Source organism: Saccopteryx leptura, chromosome 3 (assembly GCF_036850995.1).
Source record: "Saccopteryx leptura isolate mSacLep1 chromosome 3, mSacLep1_pri_phased_curated, whole genome shotgun sequence".
Lineage (NCBI taxonomy): Eukaryota > Metazoa > Chordata > Mammalia > Chiroptera > Emballonuridae > Saccopteryx > Saccopteryx leptura.
In genome coordinates, this window is record NC_089505.1 from 355,841,159 (window position 1) to 355,859,904 (window position 18,746).

Here is an 18,746-nt window from a genome sequence, read left to right on the forward strand (position 1 = left end):
TCTAAAATCTCCTTCTGGTGACAGAGATGATAGGGCCAAACATGTGGTGAATCTGAGTGTGTCAAGATCAGAGCACTGGTGACGTGTTCTTTTATTTGCAACGTTTAGACAGCTTTTATCCATTTGGATTTAATGCTGATTTGAATGATTTTGACAGAAAGGACACAATGATGTCGGAAAGATGCTCAGCTTCACCAGGAAAGAGACAAATGAAAAAGAGGGGGTGCTGGTTCCTACCCAATCACTGAGGAAACATTTTAAATCTGTTAATACTACTGATTAGTGAGCATGTGGGGAAACAGTCACTCATGTAAATTGTACAGTTGCCTAGGAGAATAATTTGAAATGTTTTATCAAGTTAAATACATGTGTAGTTTTTGAAGTATTTATCATAGGGAAACATTCTGCAAGGATTTTTTTTAATGCAGGGACTTGTTCAGAACAAAATATTAAAACTAACTGACATTCATCAACAGAGAAATGGGAAAGAGAGGCATATTTATACAAAAGAATACCATAAAGGAATTATATAATGTCAGACCTATCCCTGTGTATCAACATGGATAAATCTTAAAAGATAATATTGAAAGAGAAAAAAAATTGTGAAAATATTATGTTGTTATAGTTCCATTTACATATGTTGTTAAACATACATATATTATTTATAGATATATACGTATGTATGTAGAAGTAAAAAAATGGTTCAATAAGATTTACCTCAACATTAGGGTAGAGATAGAGAACAGAAAGAATGAGAGAGAATTTTAGTTTTATCCGAATATATTAGTTCTTTTAAAAACCAGATCTGAAGTCGATATGACAAAGTGTTGACATTTATTAAATTTGAGTGATGGCTACATAAGGGTGTATTATAGTATTTACTCTACATTTATATTGTCTATGTAGAGATGTCTCAAAATTAAAATCTTTAATTTGACAATAATAACACAGGAAGTTGTGTGACTGGACATTGTCTATGGAGACATTTTTCTTTCTTCCAAAAACAAAAATAAAACCTTCCTGTTATGTGGCTGTCAGTTGCTACACAACTGAAAATCTTGGCTAAGCTTGACTCTAAGTGTCATAAAAACCATCCCAGAATCAAAAAGCAAATTGCCAACTTGGGCACCAGGGTGAGTTGATGTCTTCTGAATCCTGGAAAAGACTTGCAATCCAGGTGAACAGTCCCTTTGTTGAACTGGGCAACAGAACTGGTCCAGCTCTGTCGGGTTGGAAGCAAAGGCCGGGCATCCAGCCAAGCGACTGGTTAGAATTAGCCAAGTGGGGAAAGATGCCCATTGGCACCGCCTCCAGCACGCTGGCCTGGAGCTAGCACACTTTCTAGAGAACATTTCTGATTCAGTTCTGCCCACACTCTTCTGGGGACCAAATATTCAGCCCTGTTATTCTTGCTGCCGTTACCACTTGGACAGATGTGAAGAGTTATCCTGAAAGAGCATGCACGGGTATATTTAGTTTTATATGGTCCTGTAGCATCTGTTTCTAATATAAAATGATGTGACGACAAACAAATTATGGCGGAAGCGTGTTTGATGAAGGGGTGGTGAAGAGACAGTTTTATTCTGCGAAATCTCACCTTTATCCAGTCCCACTCTGATCAGCATGAATAACAGCACAGTTGGCTCACAATCTGATAACATGTGTTCTTTTCAGATGAAAATCGGAGAGACCCACACCGATATTGAATTGCGTGGGCTGTTGCCCAATACGGAATACACAGTTACAGTTTATGCTATGTTTGGAGAAGAGGCCAGCGATCCTGTTTCGGGACAAGAAACAACATGTGAGCAGTTCTGTCATTCCGATGAGATGCTGTAATAGACACCCAGATCAACATTGGGATTCTGAGTTGGAAGTGCCGGTTTAGGTCGAAGCCCCTTAAGTTACAATTGTAACTTAAGGAAATGTGTATTTTGAGATGTAAAGTACAGCACAGGGAAGATTGTTAATAACATTGTAATGACTGTGTGCAGGGCCAGGTGGATACTAGACTTATTAGGAGGATCACTTCTGAAATTATGTAAATGTCTAATAATTAAAAAAAAATTTTTTTAATTAAAAAGAAAATGTATACTTTATTTAGGGGAAAGAAATGTATTCTAGTCTTATACTGCTCACAAAAATCAGGGAATATTTTATAGCTTCCTATTCATTTTGGAATACCCCCTGAGTCTTGTGAGCAGTAGATTATGTCATACGGACTCCAGAACTGAACTTTGGCACCCTTTAGCCACCAACATCTTCGTCTGAACCCAAAGGCTAGATCAGGATGTAGGAGGAAGAACATGAGCTTTGGAATCAGAGCAGCTGAGACAGGAATCCGGCTCAAGTCATATTTTAAGTGGGTGACAATGGGCAAGTCTGTGAGAGGAGGAATAATAATTACAGGCGAAATGCAGGCGGACAGGTGAAAGCACTTAACACACCTGTACTGGGTCTTTTTCCCGACTCTTATCAAAATTACCTTTTTTTCAAAAAACTTCTTTGCAATTCTTTTTATTTCAGACTATTATTATATTTATAATTAGCTTTTTTTATAGAGAAATAATTTAATTAGCAAGTCTAATTATATCTTAACGTAGGGAGTTCATAATATTTTTAGAAAATGTAAATATAGGAACATGTAGGGACACTCAGGGTCTTGCTCAGCCCTTTGAGCCTTGGGAACAGGTGAAAAGCATGATTTCTATAGCATTTTTATTGTTAAGATTCCATTTGAAATGTATGGAAACATTTAATGATAAAAAAGTTTTATTCTACATTCATTCTTTGTTAATTAGGCTGTGTTGTTCTTGCTCTTTGAGGGAAGACAAATGTAGTTAAAACAGCAAATAAACAAGCTCCCCCTGGGAGAGCCCAAAACGGAAGAAAAGAAATGAGTCATGCCAGACAGCATCTGATATGTCAATTGACTTAAGTGAACTTTTTCTAACGGCCTATCTATTCTTTACTTAGCATACTCATTTCTTTATGTTAAAAAAAAATCCCAACAAATTGGCCTTGACCAGTTGGCTTAGTGATAGTCGGCCCAATGTGTGGATGTCCCATGTTCAATTCCTGGTCAGCGCACACAGGAGAAGTACCCATCTGCTTCTCCACTCCTCCCCCTCTTGCTTCTCTCTCTTCCTCCCTCCCTCGTGCAGCCATTCATTGCTCAATTGGAGCAAGTTGGCCCCTGACACTGAGGATGGCTCCATAGCCTCAGCCTCAGGCATTAAAAAGAGCTCAGTTGCTGAGCAACAGACCAATGCCCCAGATGAGCAGAGCATCACCCCCTACGGGGCTTGCTGTTTGAATCCTGGTTTGCGGGGCATGCAGGAGTCTGTTTCTCTGCCTCCCCTACTCTCACTGAATTTAATTAATTAATAAAATTGCATCACTCTTTTCCACCATTAGTAATTGATTTTTTTTTGTTTTACAGGGACAAAGAGAGAGTCAGAGAGAGGGATAGATAGGGACAGACAGACAGGAACGAAGAGAGATGAGAAGCATCAATCATCAGTTTTTCATTGCAACACCTTAGTTGTTCATTGATTGCTTTCTCATATGTGCCTTGATGGACCGTGGGGCTACAGCAGACCAAGTAACCCCTTGCTCGAGCCAGCGACCTTGGGTCCAAGCTGGTGAGCTTTTTTGCTCAAGCCAGATGAGCCCACGCTCAAGCTAGCGACCTTGGGGTCTCAAACCTGGGTCCTCCGCATCCCAGTCCAACACTCTATCCACTGTACCACCACCTGGTCAGGCAGTAATTGATTTTTTTTTAAGTCCTAAAAACTGACATTCTGGGTACCTGTTCCAGAGACTGATGTTCTTTTTATTAGTTGGCTTTTTATTTTTATTTTTTGTCTTTTTATTGAATTTATTGTGGTTACATTGGTTAATAAAAGTAAATAGGTTTCAAGTATATAATTCTATAATTAATCATCTGTATATTATATTGTGTATTCACCACCCAAAGTCAAGTCACCTTCCATCACCGTTTAGACTGGCATTTTTATGAACAAAGGAAATGATACATTGTTTCATCATACTGCCAAATTTAACTGAACTCCACAAAAATATAGAGTAAAATGTGTACAACCCTTAAAATTATTTTATGGCTATTCTCTCTTCTGTAGTTTCTCCTCAATACTTAAGGGTAAATCTGAGAACTAAGTCTTATAGGCTCTTTATTGCATACACACACACACACACACACACACACACACACACACTCAATGAAAGAACTGTCCTTAGGGAAGAGGAAACATGCTTTGTACTATTGCTGACAATCGTCATTATTTATCTTCTAGGCTTTTGCTCTGTTGGCTCTATCACAAGTTTTTAAAGCGGTTGATCAGTTGCCTGGGTTAAACCCTGACTGCTCTTCTCCTCCTGCTAACCATGACCTTGGCCAAGCTATCTCAGTTTCATGATCTATATAGTAGGAATAATTGTAACTCTGTCCTTGCAGTCTAATGTAAGGATTTAATGAGTTAACATGTTAGGTTGCCAACTCATCAAAAGCATGCAATAAATTTTAAGTGTTGTTTTTACTATAAACCTGTAAAAGTTCACAGACCTCTTAAAGCTTATTGGCGAGTTTTGATCTGTTGAATCAGAAGGAGGACCTTGAAGAAATGCAGAACATGGGATCAATAGGAATCTGCAGAAATACCTAATCCTCTCTAAGTATTTTTAAAACAATAGCAAAATGTTTATGTTTATCTAGTCTCAGAAAGTCACGGAGATTTACTCAATCAAGAATTCTACCCATTGATTAATTTTTTTGTGTGTGACAGAGACAGAGAGAGTTAGATAGGGACAGATAGACATGAAGGGAGATGAGAAGCATCAATTTTTCATTGAGGCTCCTTAGTTGTTCATTGATTGCTTTCTCATATGTGCCTTGACTGGGGGGCTACAGCAGTGAGTGACCCCTTGTTCAAGCCAGTGACCTTGGGCTCAAGCCAGTGACCATGGGGTCTATGATCCTACACTCGAGCCAGAGACCCTGCACTCAAGCTGGTGAGCCCGTGCTCATGCCAGCAATCTTGGGGTTTTGAATCTGGGGCTTCTGTGCCCCAGTCCAACACTCTATCCACTGCACCACACCTGGTCAGGCAAAAAAATACTTATTGAGTACTTGCTATGTTAGGGATAAAGCGCAGAACAAAAGTAAGCCAAATTTCCTAACCCTCTGAGATTATAATTCAGTGGGGAAGAGATACAGTAGACCAATCAAGGTGCAATAAGAAAAGAAGTCAGGGCAGTGGGATAGGTAGCATGGGTGATCAGGAGAAACCTCGCTGAGAGGTGACATATGTTCAGAAACCCGAATCTCAGCCTGACCTGTGGTGGCACCGTGGATAAAGTGTCAACCTGAAATGCTGAGGTCACCGGATTGAAACCCTGGGCTTGCCAGGTCAAGGCACATATGGGAGTTGATGCTTCCTGCTCCTCCTTCAATCTCTCTTTCTCTCTTAAAATGAATAAAGTCTTAAAAAAAAAACCCAAACCCTCAATCTTGGCTGACTCCAAGGTTTTTGGCCTGAATAATGGTAAGAGTGGAGTTTCCATTTGCTCAGAGGGAGAAAATTGGGAGAGGCTGCAGGAGTCAGTGGCTCAGTTTTGGACATGTTTTGAAATGCCTACTAGACCCAAGTAGAGCTGGCAGGTCAGCATCGCCCTCACTTTGCCCATGGGAGATTGTGGAGTGGGCAAGTAGAGTGGTTTTGCCAGAATCACAGGATAAGTGAGTGGAATAGCTAAAGGTTTAATGTCAGGGGTCCTGGTTGACCTATTAGGTCGCTTATTTACTCCAGCCTCTACCAGCAATGATTAGAGGAGAAAGGCACAGAAAACTTACCTAAATTATATTAATTTCTAAGCACGTGAAATTTAGTACTACTATTCATTCCTTACAAGGAATACTTTTTTATTTGTTAGTTTTTCTCTTATACATTATCTGGATGAGATGTTTCATTTGTAAGTAGCTCGGAAGTCAAAGATGCTGTTTTGTATTTTTTTTTACATGAATATTATTTAAATTTTAATTATTTTCTATTCCATTTACTGCAAAGTACCCTTAAGTCCGCCAAGAAACCTGAGAATCTCCAATGTTGGTTCTAACAGTGCTCGGTTAGCCTGGGACCCGACTTCCAGAAAGGTCACTGGTTATCGAATTGTATATAACAACGCAGATGGGACTGAAATCAACGAGGTAAGCTGTGAAACACAGTGTCTGTTTTTCCCCTAGTTGTGTATTAGTTTTTTCTTAATAATTATTTTATTTTATTATTTTAATGTGTACTTTATTGAATTTATGGAGTGGAAAGGAGACACAGGAACATCTATTCCTGTAGGTGCCCTGACCGGGGATAGAACCCACAGCCTCTGCACTTTGGGGCAATGTTCTTACCAGCTGAGCTATCCAGGGCTCCACTGGTTGTGATTACTTTTTTATGGCTGCAGAATCCACCATCCTAAAACATAGTAGCTTAAAACGATCCTAATTATTTTCTTTCACAGTTTCTAGGTCAAGAATTGAGACTTAGTATGCCGTTCTGGCTTAGGGTCACTCAGGAGATTGAAGCCAGTCAGCACTGAATCTGGTGAACTCAATATGGCTCCCTCTTCTTTCGCGTGTCTGGTGCCTGGTCTGGGAAGCATGGGTCAGCTGGGGACGGGGGTGGCTCTCTGTGTGTCTAAATAGACCCTTCACATGATTCCTCTAGCATGGTGGCTGTTGGGGACCTGGACGTTTTCGGTTGGCTCAGGAGTCCCAAACATGTGTTCAAAGAGACAGGAGCAGAAAAACAGCTACTTGGAAGCTATGTCACTTAGAGTTACCTAACATCAGAACTCAGAAGTTACAGACTGTTACCTCCATCACACTCCAGTGGTAGGAGACAGAACTAGTCCCTGATGGATTCAAGACAGGGTGAAACACAGGTCCCCACCTCCAGTGGGAGGCATGTGGGATGGGGATGTATGTCGATGTGGCCAGCTTTGGAAAACACTGTCTCCCCATTGGACTGGGGTAGGGAAGTGTGTATCTTCATAGAAATAATGTGTGTTACCTAGTTTTTCCCTCTGCTTTTGAGTAAACTAGCATCTGAAAGATCCTAGTTAGATGCACTTAAATTGAAAACTGAAAGCTTCCAATTTGGTATAGGTAGATCCTTTCATCTACTAGAACTTAACTAAAACCCAGGGAGATATAGTAACCCATACTCAGTGATTAATACTTCAGAAATTCTTTTCCTGGCAATATGTTTTAGCAGAATAGTTAGCAAAGTTATTTTTATTATTTTTCCTTATCTTAGTCCAAGAAACTAAGACAAAGAAGGAAATCTGTTGGATTACCTCATTTCTGTTTTCTGACCAAATAAAGCAAGTAATTTCATATGGAGAGACAAACTTTTGCCCGTAATTAAATCCAATTATTATTTTTCAGAATGCACTATCATACAGGACATTGGGTAATGAATGGGCAATAATTACACATTTGCTAAAGATACAGAAATACAGCTCAATAGCTTTCATTAACTCTTTATAAATCCTAAGGCCAAATAATTCTGACAAAGTTGGGACCACGTGGACTAGTTGCTTTGCTTTTGAAAACATTAGTCTGAAATAGTAAAAGGACTGAAATAAAAACCACTGAGCTATCAGTGTCTCTTTGTTATCTGTGATAAATTACAAACTAACGGTTTGCAAATTCAGCTGTGTCGGAAGATCAGGCAGATAACAGCAATGAGTGAAGCATGCCATTAAACGTGTACAAATAGGCCCTGCCGGTTGGCTCAGCGGTAGAGCGTCGGCCTGGCATGCAGGGGACCTGGGTTCAATTCCCGGCCAGGGCACATAGGAGAAGCGCCCATTTGCTTCTCCACCCCCCCCCCTTCCTCTCTGTCTCTCTCTTCCCCTCCCGCAGCCAAGGCTCCATTGGAGCAAAGATGGCCCAGGCGCTGGGGATGGCTCCTTGGCCTCTGCCCCAGGCGCTAGAGTGGCTCTGGTCGCGGCAGAGCGACACCCCGGAGGGGCAGAGCATCGCCCCCTGGTGGGCAGAGCGTCGCCCTGGTGGGCGTGCCGGGTGGATCCCGGTCGGGCACATGCGGGAGTCTGTCTGACTGTCTCTCCCCGTTTCCAGCTTCAGAAAAATACAAAAAAAAAAAAAAAGTGTACAAATAGTCACATCTGCGAAGAATTATGCTTTCATCTCTTCTTCTTGAAACACGAGGCTAACCTGGATTATATTTCATATATTTTGTATCCCTATTTTGGGGGGATACAGAGGTAGAAGAAATTTGCCACTGAAAGAAAGACAGGGATTCAAGATTGATGGTAGATGAACATGGACAGTGGGTACAGTGACAGGGATGCTAGGTTGTGGTGGGGACAGACGTGCGGGGGAATGCCTATGTGTCCATCCAGGACTCAACCAGTGCCGGCTCCTGCTGGCTGCTTCTGCATAGGAAGCCAGGCAGGGGCTGCCCGAGCTCGCGACCCTTGACCTTGTGACCAGGGATTTCTATTTTTGTGTGAAGCTTACCAACTTAAAAACATTGACTCATTGAACAGCCAAAATAACACAACAAGCCATACTCACCAATAAATGCTTGTTCACTGCAGAGCATCTGTCTCTGGTAATAATGTCATGTGTATATTTGTGAGTTATACATATAACTGCATCATAAAATTGTTTTTATTGAGGTATATTTGACATACATTTTTTAGTTTTAGGTATGCATTATCATGATTTGATATTTGTAGAACTGTAAAATGATCACCACAATTGGTCCAGTTAACATTCATTTTAAAAAACTACAGTTGTGGCCTCTTAAAGTATTTTACATTATTTGCCTTTATGAAGAAAAGACCCCCCCAGACTACTACATTTGTTGAGAAATACATGTCTTTTTTTGTTGTGTTTTTCAGTCTTGAGGATGCCTTTGGGACTTGCTATTTCTAATTTTTATTGTGCTGGGAAATTAGAAAAATATGTTTAGTAAATCTGAATTTAGAATATAAGTAAATAGACGTTGAGTGAAAACTTGAGACAATTTCATTTGAGTAAAATACGTAAATAATGTGTAGATTTTGTAACATTTTCATTTTGACTGGTGTGTGCGTGCGTGTGTGTGTTCTCATTTCTTAACTTCTGGCCATGCAATTGAGACTAGGGTTTGTTCAACAAGTGTCTCTCATTTAAGTGAAATATTTTTTTGCCTAATTTTGGAAGATATGATTTAACTCTCTCATATTTTGCTTTAACTTCAATTAATTTGAGCTTATATTTATAGACAATTTTACAATTAGGTTTTTAGGAAGTTTCCAAAACATTCTGGAATGAACTTTAAAATGCCCCAAGTAAAATCCACTTAGTGCAACTGATTGGGGAAGCTCTGCTTTTGACTTGATTTCTGTTTTCCTCCTTTTCTTCTTCTTCCGCCCTCTGTGCCTTTTCTGCATTAGCCTTCTCCCCAACTTTTTGGAGACTAAAGAAGAAAATAAAACAGAGCACTTAAATGTCAGTGATGATGATGATGATGATGATGATGATGATGATGATGATGATGGCTGCTAACACATGTTGAGGGCTCACCCTGAGCCAGTCCCAGATCTGAGCTTTACAGCCAGCTCTTAGGGCAGTCCTCACAGAAAAATGCTGCCAGCGCATGACCTGTTGAACCAAGGACAGAAGCCATCTCGGAGAGCTTGTGCTGTGAAGGGACTCCGGGGAACGGGCAGACATGACTGAGACCTAACGTGCTGCTAGTTGAGTTTTATAAATGAAAGGCCATACTTTGTAGACGCTGAGAAGCAAGCCCAGTGCCTGACAGCAGCGACTCAACAGTAGAGCCCAGAGCGGAGCTCAAGTCCCATGTTCCTCAAGGAGTGTGTCTTTATCCTGCCCAGAATTAGGCTGAAGTTAAGCTTTTAGCCAGTTTGTTTGAAAAGTTATTCTCAAAGACACTTGCATAACAATGAGATCATGGCCATTTGTTATCATTTTCTCAAATTCTCCTACATCTTAAAAGTATTACCAACAATACCAGATTCAGAACTTAGTATATAAGTGATCAGTATATCTTAAACTAACAGAAAGCAATATGTAAACATAGTTTAGAAAAACACATCTTGAAGTCATGTTTTTTTATATAACCTTTTTTATTTTTTGATTTTAGAGAGAGAAGGAGGTAGGGAGAGAGAAACATCAATTTATTGTTCCTCTTAGTTATGCATTCATTGGTTGAGTATTGTGTGTGCCCTGGCCGGGGATTGAACCCACAACCTTGGCTTATCAGAATGACGTTCTAACCAATGGACCTACCCAGCCTGGGCTTAAACTGATGTTTTAAATATGGATTTGTTTTTCCTATGAGTTCAAATAATGAAGCCAGATTGTTAATAGTGTTTCTGAGCATAGGATTAGAGTCTAAAACACTTGAATTGAAGTCCTGTGTACTAGCTGAGTTTACCTTGGGCAAATTCCTTAACTTTCTGGAGTCCCATTTTCCCCATCTTGAAATGAGGGGTAATAATTAGCCACCCAACAAGGTTGCATAAAGATGAAGTGAACTAATAAATGTAAAGCTTGCACACAGTACGCAGAACCAGAGAAAATACTAAATGCTAAGAAAGACTTATAATATCAGGTCCAGATTCAGAAGAAGATGCTACATTTTTTTTTTAATCAACTATTGCTATTTAACTAATACTCCGGCTTAAATAAAAGCCGATGATTATACAGCCTGGCTAGGGTCCAGAAGGGACAGCTCGTCTCTGCTCCATGTGGTGTCAGCTGGGGTGACTCCTATACTCATGTGGGACCGTGACTGGGCCAGAACTTCCCAGATGACTTCATGTCCATGTCTGGCACTTCAGCTGAGGTGGCTAAAAAGGCTAGGGGTTGGCCTCCCTGTCCAACGAGACTGGTCACGGTCTCAAAAGGATAAAAATGGAAACTTCTCTGCAAGGCTGTCGCTCTGTTTTTGGACAATGGTTGATTTTTTTTTTAGATATGTGTATGGTTTCTGGATTGGCTCTCAGGTTCGATGAGCCCTTTATTATCTCTTTTTAAAAGGCTCTTTATTGCCTCCACTTTAATATTCACTTACTCTATTCATTCAAAAAAATACAATCGGACATAGAGTGGCGAAAAAGCTAAACAACATTTTGCCCTCAAGGGCTTACGCTCTATGCAGGAGGTAAATAACAAGTACGTAAGGAAATGAAGTAATTTCAAGCTGCAATTGCTCCTAGGGAGGGAACAAACAAGGACATTGTTAGAGAGTAAGAGTGCTGAGATGAGTGAAAAGAGAAACCCCCCTCTGAGGAGGTGAAATTTGAGCTCAGTACTGATAGGTAAAGAAGACCTAATTTTGAAAGACCTATGGAAATAGGGCCCAGAATAAATGAATTACATGTGCAAAGGCCCTGAGGTCATAAAGACTTGGACCTGATGGAAGGTCAGTGTGGCTGGAGCCCAGAGGGCAGTTCAGGGTATGGTAGAAAAAAGGAGAGGTGCTCCAGATTATGCAAGGCCAAAAAGTAACAGCAAGGGGCCTGGTTTTGATTTGGAAGGCAATAGCTAGCTGGTGGACATTTAAAGTAGGAATGTGACACATTTTATATTTTAGTCAAGGTCACTTTGACTGCCATGAGCAAATACAGTGAGTTTAGTCACCTTTCCCTTAGCCTCAGATGGCATCAAGATCAGTGATTGATAGTATTAAAAGCAACAGATATCTTAGTGATATTGCTCCAAATGTCTCTTGAAAACATTTTTTTTTTTTTTTTTAGTGAAAGGAGGGGAGGATTCACCTGGCAAGCCCAATAGGGGGCGATGCTCTGCCCATCTGGGGCCATTAGTTCATTGCTTGGCAATGAAGCCATTTTTAGTGCCTGAGGCAGAGGCCACAAAGCCATCCTCAGCTCCTGAGGCCAACTCACTTGAACCAATCAAGCCATGGCTGTTGGGGGGGGGGGTGCAGGGGGAGAGAGAGAGAGAGAAGGGGGAGGGGTAGAGAGGCAGATAGTCACTTCTCTCTTCCCTGACCAGGCATCGAACCTGGAACATCCACACACTGGTCCAATGCTCTACCACTGAGCAACCAGCAGGGCCTCTTGAGAACATTCTAAGTCAGATATTTTTTGGCAGAGGTAAAAAGGTTCATTTCTTAAGTTCCAAAGAGTATCACTAGAGCAAGAGTGCCTTACCATAAGTACCTACCTTATAGGGGTTTTGTGAGTATTAGTTGAGACAATGTATATAAAGCACTTAGGTGGGAGGTTCCTTTACTTGGTCTACTCTATGTCCCCTGTATATAACTCAGCAGCCCAAGACCCGGTCTCTCAAAGGTAAAGCTGTGTCTAGTCTTTGTCTGAGTCTGAAGATGACTTATCTCAGGGCTCTGTCTTCATCCTGCCTTATGTGCTCTAATGATAATGATACCTATGTTTCCTAAATATGTCTTCCTGTGAAAGATAAAGGAGAATTTCAAATATTTACTCTTACCCTGAATGTGACCATTCCCTGATTCTGCTCCTGCATCTTTACTTATGTAAGCATCTCTTCTAGGAGTTACTGTGTATTCCTTAGACACGGAGTCAGCAGAGCCCAGCCAATGAAGCCAAAATCCAGTTGCTCCTAGCAGACCAGTCTGGAAACATTGTATTTATATTAACATTGTAAATTGTGTGCATTTTATTTTCCATATCATTAATAAATGTAAATAATATTGAAGCCCTGAGAATTAACAGATAAGTAATTTATTTAACAGTATAAGATTAGAAATGTGTATCTATAAACTGACTGTTTTTATAATTCAGTAATTATTTTTGCAGTGCTTATAGCTCTGCTGCCAGCCAAGTGAACTCCAAGTGAAATAATAAAATGATTTCTGTTTCCAGCATTTGAGAGTATCTGATATAGCTATTATGCCTTCTCCCCTCTGCAGGTTGAAGTGGATCCTATTACTACCTTCCCTCTGAAGGGCTTGACACCGCTCACGGAGTACACTATTGCCATCTTCTCCATCTATGACGAAGGGCAGTCAGAGCCCCTGACTGGAGTTTTTACTACAGGTAGGCAAGCCTTGTTATGGTTTGAAAATTTCTGAAAGCAATACTGTAGAAGCCACAGAATGGAGTAGCTTCTTCAATTGTGATTTTAAAGAGATTGCATTTGAATTTTTGTTCATTTTATATTATTATTGACAAACCAACCATTAGGTGGTTGGAATGCCTACTAGCTAATTATTGTCTATCCAAGCAAGGGAAAGAGAGAAAAAGATCATTGAAATTCAAAAGGTCTCAGTTAAATGAAAGTGTACATTGTTCTCTTCCCTACCTCACATTGTTTCTTTTGTTCTATCTGTGTAAAATTTTCACAATTTTCTTGCATTCCTCTGTGTGGCTATTACATTCAACTTCTAAAATTGCTGATGTCCAAAAGTTTTTGACCTACAAAATGAGTTTTATACTATTTAACCTAATATATCAGTTTATAGCTAATAATGTATTTTCATGCAGCCTAAAAAGTAATACAACAATATGGGATATCTTATGTGCTAAAATAAAAAATGAGGCGTGAATGCATTATTTTTCTTTTCTACAAGAACTCTGTAGTCACCTGATAAATGTAAAGCCTTTTTGCCTCCTGGTGGCTGCAATTCTATTGTTTTCTTTCTGAACCTAATCAGGTTACACATGGAAACAAATTTAACAAAGTAAAAAGGTAACTCAGAGACAGATGAGAATTAAGCCAGACTGAGACATAACGTCCACCAGGAAAACCTGAGTTGTTTCACAAAACCTCCTGAGAGCTAACTCCGGCTGAAATCCTCCCAGTGTCCTGTCTTGACATGGGATGAACCCACAATACAGTGTACAGAAAGTGTGTTGTGGAATTGTGCACCTGAAACCTGTATAATTTTGTTAACCAGTGTCAGTCCAATAAATTCTATTTAAAAGAGAGTTTTCAGAATCTCTGATTCCAGATAAGAAAAGTATTTCATTGACAAGCTCTTTGAGGTGTAGTTGGATGTTATTCCCTCTGTTGTTCATCCCAGATGTACATAAACAGTGAAATAATGGAAGGTCTGGTATGTTTCACCTCTGATGGGCGCCCGACGTACAAGATGAAAAGAATGAAGTCCTTCCCTGAGGCTCAGCCTATTCCTAGAGAGTGCTCTGGGCATGCAAGTGAACAAAACCATGGGGAATGCAGTCAGTGATGTTGCAGTGACTGTGTGTGGTGTCCGGCGGATGCTGGAGGTGTTGGGGAACGCAATAAAGTATATAACTGTCTAACCACTGTGCTGTACACCTGAAGCCAATACAAAATAATGTTGAAGGTAGACTGTAATAGAAAAAAAAATTTTAAATCAAGTGCAGAAAGCTAAAAAGGACATTTCTCAGGTTTCTAGGCAACCATTTTGTTCATGTCCTCAAAGTACTGGGAAAATATTATCTTTGTAAAATAATGAGTATGGCACGCTTATATTTTTTTATGGTTAATGAAAAGAGCCAAATAGAGAACCTAGGTGTCCTGGAAATTACTGACAAACTGGTAAAACCTGCTGTGTCCAAGTCTTCCTGTTTTATACTGTGGGAAACAGAAATGTCAGGAAGACACATGGACTGATGGGTGCGCCCCCTGGGCTTCCATTCCCAAAGCAAGCGATTCCTCAGAGGGGTCCTTCTCCTCCCCTGGCCCCCAGGGGTGCTGGCTTCCTGGCCTTCTCAATTTCCTCACAAAATCTCCTTCCTTGGCTCACAGAGGAAGTTCCAGCCCAGCAATACCTGGAAATCGATGAGGTGACGGCAGACAGTTTCAGAGTGACCTGGCATCCCCTCTCGGCGGACGAAGGGCAGCACAAGCTCATGTGGATTCCAGTCTATGGTGGGAAGACTGAAGAAGTGAGTTGAGAGAAATAGACTGGAAATTAACCTGGAGCATTTTGTCTGGAAGCGAATACCCACTGCGGCATTTGAGTTGGTCTTCCCTTTAAAACCAAAGGAGAATCCCAGTAGTATTTTGCACAGCGTGGAGTTTTACGAATGTCAAATCATATGATCTGAAAGGCACTGTTGCTAGTGCTTTAGTAATGTATTTTATATCTTTTCAGATTTGTTGACTTTCCTCAGTGACATTTAATAGAACTTCTAAATGCTGCTTTTTACGATGTTTATATTACTCAATTGCAGAGGGAATTGAAAGGAATAAAGTCTCTGGGTTTTGTTGTTACTGGGTTTTTTTTATACTTTTCTGAAGTCAGAAGCAGGGAGGCAGAGAGACAGACTCCCACATGTGTCTGACCGGCATCCACTCAGAATTCCCACCAGGGGGCAATACTCTGCCCATCTGGGCTGTTGCTCCATTGCAACTGGAGCCATTCTAGTGCCTGAGGCAGAGGTCATGGAGCCATCCTCAACGCCTGGGCCAACTTTGCTCCAATGGAGCCTTGGCTGCAGGAGGGGAAGAGAGAGATAAAGGAGAGTGAGATGAGTGGAGAAGCAGATGGGTGCTTTTCCTGTGTGCCCTGGCCGGGAATCGAACCCAGGACTTCCACATGCTAGGTCGACACTCTACCACTGAGCCAACCAGAAAGGGCAGTTCTTTGGTTTGACTTTAAAATTGAATCAATGACCCTAGAGTTCTTTATGCTTAGGTTTTTTGTTGTTGTTTTGTTTTCTTTTTAAGTGAGAGAGAGATAGGGACAGACAGGAAGGGAGAAAGATGAGAAGCATCAACTCATAGTTGCAACACCTTAGTTGTTCATTGATTGCTTTCTCACACGTGCCTTAACTAGAGGAATGACCTTGGCTCAAGCCAGCAACCATGGGGTCATGTCTATGATCCCACACTCAAGGCAGATGAGCCTGCACTCAAGCTGGCGACCTTGGGGTTTAGAACCTGGGTCCTCAGTGTCCCAGGTCAATGCTCTATCCACTGAGCAACCGCCTGTCAGGCTCTGCTTAGTTGTTTCTTGCTTATACTTAGGGCAACATTTTTTCTTTCTTTTTTTTTCCTTAACTCTCTCCTCTGTTATTCAAGTAAGCCCAGCTACTAAACACTACATGCTTTTCAGGTTGTCCTAAAAGAAGATCAAGACTCCCATGTTATCAAAGGCCTGGAGCCCGGCACTGAATATGAGGTCTCGCTGTTGGCTGTCCTGGATGACGGAAGCGAAAGTGAGGTGGTGACCGCTGTCGGGACCACGCGTAAGTCTTGCTCTGGCCGAGGTGGACATCAGCTCCCACCATCCCACACCCTCTTCACCCCAACAGGTTCCTGCCCATCAGCCTTCTCCTGGGCTACAGAGGCTTTGAGATCTCTGTCCCTCCATATTCTTCATGTATCTTTACCTTTAATGAAACCAATATGTGAAGCATCTTTGTATCTTAAGCTGTTATCACTGCAAAGGCTGGGACCACATCTATTTGTTCACCATTATATCTCCCGTGCTTAGCACAGCACTTGGCACATTTTAACTGTGCAATTAATGCTGCATGCATGCATGGATGAAATAATTCATAAATGAATGAATAAATGAACAGACAAATAAACCAGGGGAAACATGTCCACAAAGAAATTTATGGACTCTCCCAAGTTGATCTTGGTTCCAAGAATTATGTACAAAATTCACTTGCTGATTCATTCATCCCTTCATTTTTTAAGTATGAGGTATTAAATGCATATTAAGTTTTCTTTGATTGGGTTCCCTGGAATCAGAGTCTGAAGCAGAAAATTGCATCCAGAAGGTTTATTCAAGAGTGTTGTTGGGAGATACATCTGTAAGGAAGTAAGGCTGGCCGGATGGGGCGCAGACAGAAGGTGAAAATGAGACCTCAGCTAATGCTCTTAGGAGTTCTAGACCTGGGATGACCCTTCTGAGTTGTCCCAAACTGAATCAAAGATGCTGGGCCTGTGTATCCCCACCCCGCCCATCACTGGAAGTAGGCCATCCCCTGACAGAGTCTCTGACCTCAGGCACGACAGATCCCAGAGCTCGGAGCGATTCGGTATTCCAGAGTTGGTGGAGGAGTACGTTGACCCTGGAAAGGGGATGTTGGTGGAACGCCACACAGGTGCTCCATCCACTGGTTGCCCAGGGTGGGTACAAGAAATAGAGGTGCACTTCTGTTGTCCTCCTGGGTGGCCTTTTGGGCAGAGCTTTCACAACTGGATCTACAGTTCCGTGTCATTTCTTTGAAATACCATGGCTTTGCCTCATTCACGGCAACTGGGAGGGCTCACAGTTTTACAGGTGCAATTCACATGTTTATATGAAGGCCGGTATCTGTGATAAGGAATGCTAGCTTCTTTGGGTGTTAGTTTCCTTGTCTGTAGAATAGACCCCATGTCTGCCCTATTTGCAGCTCACTTCTTTACTCTTGCAACCATAGCCAGGATTGTTGTGAGAAGCGAGTGAGATAATAGAGGTGAAATTTTCTTTGGAAACTATAAAATACTATACACAAATATATAGTTATCATTATTACAGAACTTTAAAACAATACGTACTTTTTTAGTTGACAGCGTTTGGACGGAACCAGCTACAACCATAGTACCTACAAGACCTGTGACGTCAGGTAAGGACAGCTAAAAGCCTGTTTACCTATAAGAAAAGTTTGATATAAACTGAAGGTATGTTATCCCAGTTTATTTATTTAATGTCGTTAATTAGGAAGAGGGCATGCCAGTTCAAATCTCATGCCTCTCAGGACATCTCAACCTCTTCTTACCCCTAAATACTAACAGGTCCTCTAGTCTACTCACCTCACTGTTCCATCTCTCTGTCTCTTCCATCTTTGTTTTGGGTTCCCATTTAATCTTTCAGAGGAGGTTAGCCTAGCCAGCCCTAGAGTCTCTGTCCTCCTCGAAATCTCAATAACTTCTTCTGTTGCCCTCTGTTGACAATTATTCATATCATGGTTTCCTTGCATATTTGTGGGTCTCTGTGACCTGGCTGGTCTCTTGGTCTTTCTATATCAGTTGTTTTCTCTCTCTCTCTCAGCTTACCTTCTCTCTCCATTATAATATACCTCCCAACTAACTGTCACAGTCAACTAGGTAAAATACAAGTTTGATGGTATTTATTCCTCTACCTAATGTCTGGGGTTTTCTGTTATTCATTCATTCATTCACTGATGCATTTTTTTCTTCAGTTAATTTTTATTGATCTTTCTTTGTTACCCTAAACCTCTTTATCATAACACTCAAGATTCTGATTGGGTCCTGCTTCTCTTCCTGGTCTCCAACCATATTTTTCATGCTTTCTCCATTTCCCTCTGCCATCCAGCACTCCTGATCCTGAAGGTAAGATCTTGTTGCCTCCTGTTCCTACTGCCTGGTACCCTATGTCACTTTCCTGGCTCCTCTGTGACACTTTCACTGTTTTTATCAAGTTTTAATCACAGTGTACCTACCCCAAAGGCCTAAAGGAGTCTGACACACAGGAGAAGCTCAGTGAACGCTGACTGAATAAATGAACGAAGAAAAGAAAGTTAGCAGAAATGGACAGAACAAAAAGAAGTCAGCACAGAAGGGAGATAGAAAAATGGGACAAATGAGGAGGCAGTCACCTGGGAAGATGGGAAGGAATAAGGAATGCGTCAGAGAATGCAGGGGGAAGGAGCTTGGACAGACATCAGAGAAAGGATAATCAACATGTTGGGGGTGAATAGGTACAGGCAGCCATGGTGAGATATTTGTGCTTAAGAAACACGTG

At 41.2% G+C, this 18,746-nt stretch overlaps 1 protein-coding gene across 3 annotated transcripts in view; it reads left to right on the forward strand.

The window, feature by feature from the left end:
• Positions 1-18,746, forward strand: part of COL14A1 (collagen type XIV alpha 1 chain) — a 219,744-nt gene that overhangs the window by 66,389 nt on the left and 134,609 nt on the right. For all 3 annotated transcript variants that reach the window (XM_066379414.1, XM_066379415.1, XM_066379416.1), the window contains exons 13-18: positions 1,675-1,804; positions 6,084-6,223; positions 12,969-13,095; positions 14,792-14,931; positions 16,104-16,236; positions 17,548-17,607. In XM_066379414.1, the coding sequence (XP_066235511.1) occupies positions 1,675-1,804; positions 6,084-6,223; positions 12,969-13,095; positions 14,792-14,931; positions 16,104-16,236; positions 17,548-17,607 (730 nt within the window). The remainder of the gene's footprint in view (positions 1-1,674; positions 1,805-6,083; positions 6,224-12,968; positions 13,096-14,791; positions 14,932-16,103; positions 16,237-17,547; positions 17,608-18,746) is intronic.